The sequence below is a fragment of the Silene latifolia genome, chromosome Y, assembly GCF_048544455.1.
Source record: "Silene latifolia isolate original U9 population chromosome Y, ASM4854445v1, whole genome shotgun sequence".
Taxonomy (NCBI): domain Eukaryota; kingdom Viridiplantae; phylum Streptophyta; class Magnoliopsida; order Caryophyllales; family Caryophyllaceae; genus Silene; species Silene latifolia.
Window position 1 is genome coordinate 148,108,896 of NC_133538.1, and position 4,938 is coordinate 148,113,833.

A 4,938-nucleotide genomic window follows, 5' to 3' on the forward strand; every position below is an offset into this window, starting at 1 on the left:
GAAGGCAATATGTAATGGGTAATAAGGAGGATCATATGAATTATGGTATGTGGAGCTAAGTCAAGCTAGAAACAACCAAGTGAATGGATGCTCAATCCCAAAACTAAACCCAATATTTGAATACAAAACATAAAAATACTCTCCAAAAATTCATGAATAATGGCATGAGAGTTTCTTAATTCAACTTCTTCTTCTTCTTCTTCTTTTTTTCTTTTCAATTCATGCTTCTCTCTTTTTTTTTTTCTCATTCTTTTTCACATCTTTTTCTTTCAATTTCTTTCATCATTCTCTTCTTTTTCTTATTTCTCATCTTTCTTTTCCACTTCTTTCTTTTATAAACCAATTCCGGAAAATAGCAATTCCGGCAATACCAAGCTCACAAAGACTAATAATTCAGCATATCCCAAATGAGAACCCTAACACCAAGGATATAGCTACTAGCTTAACAAGGTAGGCAAGTTTAAAATGTAGCTAGATAAGATGTAAACATGTGTAAGAAGGGGCTAGAAATGGGCAACAATGTCAATGTTAATGGCTTCAAATGAAAGCATATTAGGAAAGTAATGCTTATAAAAGAGATGAAATAAAAACCATACTTGTGCGTTATTGATATAACACACACCATAAGGAGACCTACACTCACCTAAGTGAGACCGAAAATGGATGAACCGGTCCAAGGAGGCTCTACCTTACCATCTTGTGGCTTGCCAAACGTCAAGATCAAGCCTATTTGGTTCAAATTTCATCTTCCACCTACTATGTCAAGACATCCCCATGTATGAAAAACCCGTCAAAAACGCGACTCATTAGCTTTAAAAAGTTACAATATGGGAAATGCAAAGAGGAAAGACATAATGTATAAGACAAAAGGGTGGACACAACAAACAACTTTTTATGAAATTTTCAAATTTTAGTTTTTTTTTAGATTTCCCATAACTAGACTCACTAAATCCCTCCCTAAAGCTAGAACAACACATTGTCCTTAATGTGTAAAACAAATAAGGACACCCAACAAGGGGATATGGGATGACACATGCGGAAATAAAGGAAGCAAATAAAGGATAATAAAGTGTAGAAGCCTCCCCAAGCTAGCTTGAAAACGGGGTAAGGTCCCAATCCAAGTAGTAAAGTACCTGTAAAAGACAAGCTACTACATACTAAAGCAAGCTAAATGTCTTATTGTCCTAACTACTACATTAAAACCAAATGGGAATGCAATTGTCCAAAAATTATAAATTGTCTTAAAAAGCATAAATAAAACAAATTTTCCTAAATGAATATCCATCGTCCCTTAAAAAGCTTGTCAATGCCCTTAGAAGCTGCTCATATTTCTGCGCATAAGCAATACATAAGCATATGTAAGCAATTGATAAGAAATAGGCATGAAAGATCAAAGGCAAGAAAGGATAAATCTTATCAAAATGCCCATGAGAGATTTCAAATAGAACCACCGTACTACTCCACTCGTCAGCAAGAGATGGAACATCATACTTAAGACCATAAAAATAACTGTTAATGCATAAATTATAATCATGAATGGTCTCAAATTGGTGGTATGAAAACTCCAAGTGGTAGGACTAATCAAAAATGGGGGGTGCACCCCACTTAACCTCTATATTAGCATCACTAAATCCTCCATCAAATTCGAATGGGTCAACTACATCCCATGTAAAAGGATTTTTAAAGGTTTCACATGTCTCGGGTAAAACCTCATCCGTTTCACTATGGTCGGGCCTAACATTATCCATGATGAGTATGTTATCTACTACAAGGTTAATGTTATCAACATGAGTCTCTAAATGTTCAATTAGAATGACATTAAGGGGACTTTTAAAAGAAAAAGTCGGACTATCATCATCGTCATCCAATAATTCAAAATCATTAGATTGAAAAGACTCACATTGGGGAGGTAGAAATGCAAAATGAGAAAAGATAGGTTCATGTGGTCTCGGTTTCTCTTGATAAAATTTTTCCAAACGAGCCTGTAACACTTTGAACTCCTCTTGCATGCGTCACACATTGTATTGGCATGCTACCTCCCACATTTGACATTGGCTAGCCATAAATCAAAGAAATGCCAAAGTTCTAGCCCGATCATGTAGTAGACACTCCCATTACTCAAGTTTAGAGCCAATTCACGGGTCTCAAAATCCATGCCATCAAGCATGAGATAACACATGTAATTCCCATCAAGGACATGTCCAAGAGAGATGAGACTATAGCAAAAATAGTAGAACCAGGCAAGATAGTCATGAAAAGGCTCATCTTTAAGTTGTGGGACGAATCCGTTATTCATTATGGAAAGCCAAGCTTTATTACCTAAAAAATAGCCACAACTACAAAGAAACTGTGAGAACATCCCAAGGAACAAGTGTTCCCCGAGACAAAATAAAATAAGATAGAATTCAACAATTAATTGGCAAACAAAACCGTGCTCCCCGGCAACGGCACCAAAATTTAATAGGCTTTGTCGCACACCTAATCAAAGATAAATTCCCTAGACACAAATAAATGTAGTAATAGGGGTCGAACACAAGGAGATGAGAGTTATTAATTAGTTGTTATGGGGTGAATTCTATGAAGTTCGGTTATCGTATGATTGCTTGGTTTGATTGGTAAACTTGTGATAAAACAAAAATAAAGGAATAGTCTAGGGAGGTCGGGTCACACATGCAAATTATGTAAATGCTCAAGTTAAACATTGGAGCTGCTAATGTCGCTAATTGTTTAAGCTTAAAAACAACCACCTCCCGGCCTTATTGTCAACCATAGATCGGGTCCTAAAGAACTCTCGTTTTGACTAGGTCGTTCTACTAACACATGTTTAGTCTAATTCATTTTCGTGCCTCTCGACTTATAAAAGTGAATTAACAAATTTAATCTAAGATAGTGATCATTTATCAAACACTAAGACTAACAATAGAATGCAAACATGTGAAAGAAACAATGAAACGATATTATAACATCCTAAATCAACAATTGCAAGAACTACTTATGCATGGTTTCCCTTATTCCCTAGACAAAATTAACTACTCTTGCATAATGTAAATTAAACTAATGACAAATGATAAAGTGATCATAATTAGTAAAAGGAAATGACAAAGGAAAAAAAAAGTAGTACTAGAAATGAGATTACCTTTATAATGGAAATAGAACTTTTTTTTTTTGGTGAAATGTAAGAATTCCATTAATAACCGTAACAAAAGTTACAACACCATTTTTTTGGTTACACAACAATTTCAATTCCTAAGAAGGAATCTACATATGCAATTTAACACTACTTAGCCACATAACATCTCGACTTACTAAATTAGGCTGAAGACGTGAACTAACTCGCATTTTAAGTAACTTCATTATCTGTGAGATAACTAGAGTAGGTCTAAGAATACAGCCAGCAACTCTAGCCTGATTACGCTGGATCCAGATGTGATATTGTGCTGCAAGAACAGCGCACAGCAGGACCCCTTTCTTCAACTTTGAATGCTGTCCAGAAGCTATAAGGTGTACCAAGTCAGTTGCAGGAAGAGCAACAACCAACAGTTGACCAAGCTCATCAAAGATCTTCCTTGCATATTCACATGTCTGAAACAAGTGAATATGATTTTCTATCCCCTTGCCACATAATAAGCAGTCAGCAGCAGCAGCTATACCTAGTGACAGCATCCTCTCCTTGAGAAGAAGAGCCTCTCTAGCCACAAGCCAAGCTATAAATTGATGTTTAGGGATGCACCAAGTATTCCAGATCTGTTTGTGCCATGTTACAGTCTGGAATTTCTGTCTGAGAAGCTCATAACCACTTTGAATTGTATAGCCTTTAGTATCTAACACCCATTGCCCATTGGAATAACCAGCAGCCAGTTTATCTTTGATCCTACAAACTGACTTCCAACCCCAACTGATGTCAGTCCCAGGTTGATAATCATCCCAACATTGGCCCTTTAAGTAGATTTGATTAACCCACTTCACCCAAAGTCTGTCTGGATTGTAATATATCCACCATACTAATTTGCCCATAGCTGCAATGTTCCAGACATGACTGTCTCTAAGTCCCAGTCCCCCCTCAGACTTGGGGGAGCATATTTTCTCCCAACTCACTCTTGGACATCTGATAAAGTCAGGCCCTCCATCCCATAGATAATTCCTACATATGGAATTGACTTTGTTGAGCACACCCTTAGGTATAACAAAGATATTCACCCAGTAGTTGTAAAGAGCAGTGAGGACAGAGGACACTAATACCAATCTCCCAGAGTATGACAATTTTTTGGAACCAAAACTTCTTATGCGAGTGATTAGTTTCTCCACCAGAATACTACAATCCATTTTAGACATTCTGCCACAGGTAATGGGGACTCCAAGATACCTGAAGGGCAGGAGGCCTTCTTGAACCCCAGAAATTTGTGGTATCTCATGCTTAACATCACTAGGGACCCCATTAAAAAAAAGCATTAGTCTTGGTAGGATTCATTTGGAGACCAGAGGCATGAGAAAAGGTGGAGAAGGATCTCAAAATAACCATAATAGACTTCACATCTCCTTTGCAGAATAGTAATAGATCATCAGCAAACATCAGGTGGGACAATCTCAAGGGACTACAAAGAGGATAGAATTTGAAAGGAAATGTAGCAGTGGTATAGGCTAAGATCCTACTCAAATACTCTATAACAATAGTGAAAAGAAGGGGGGACAGGCGGTCTCTCTGCCTCAGACCTTTAGCACCCTTGAAATGTCCAAAAGACTCACCATTAAGAACAAGAGAATATGAAGCAGTTCTTGTGCACTCCATGATTAGATGAATAAAGAAAGGAGGGAAATTCAAGTAGGTAAGCATTTGTTCCAAGAAATCCCAATTAACTGAGTCATAGGCTTTTTTTAAGTCTACTTTGAGCATAAACCTAGGTGACACAGACTTCCTCTTATAACATCTAATCACATCCT

At 37.1% G+C, this 4,938-nt stretch overlaps 1 protein-coding gene across 1 annotated transcript; it reads right to left on the minus strand.

Annotated features, from left to right (window-relative positions):
- Window positions 1–3,258: 3,258 nt before the first annotated feature.
- Window positions 3,259–4,323, minus strand: LOC141629146 (uncharacterized). The gene has a single exon (XM_074442194.1). The coding sequence runs from the start codon at window positions 4,321–4,323 to the stop codon at window positions 3,259–3,261; it is 1,065 nt and encodes a 354-aa protein (XP_074298295.1).
- Window positions 4,324–4,938: the final 615 nt, after the last annotated feature.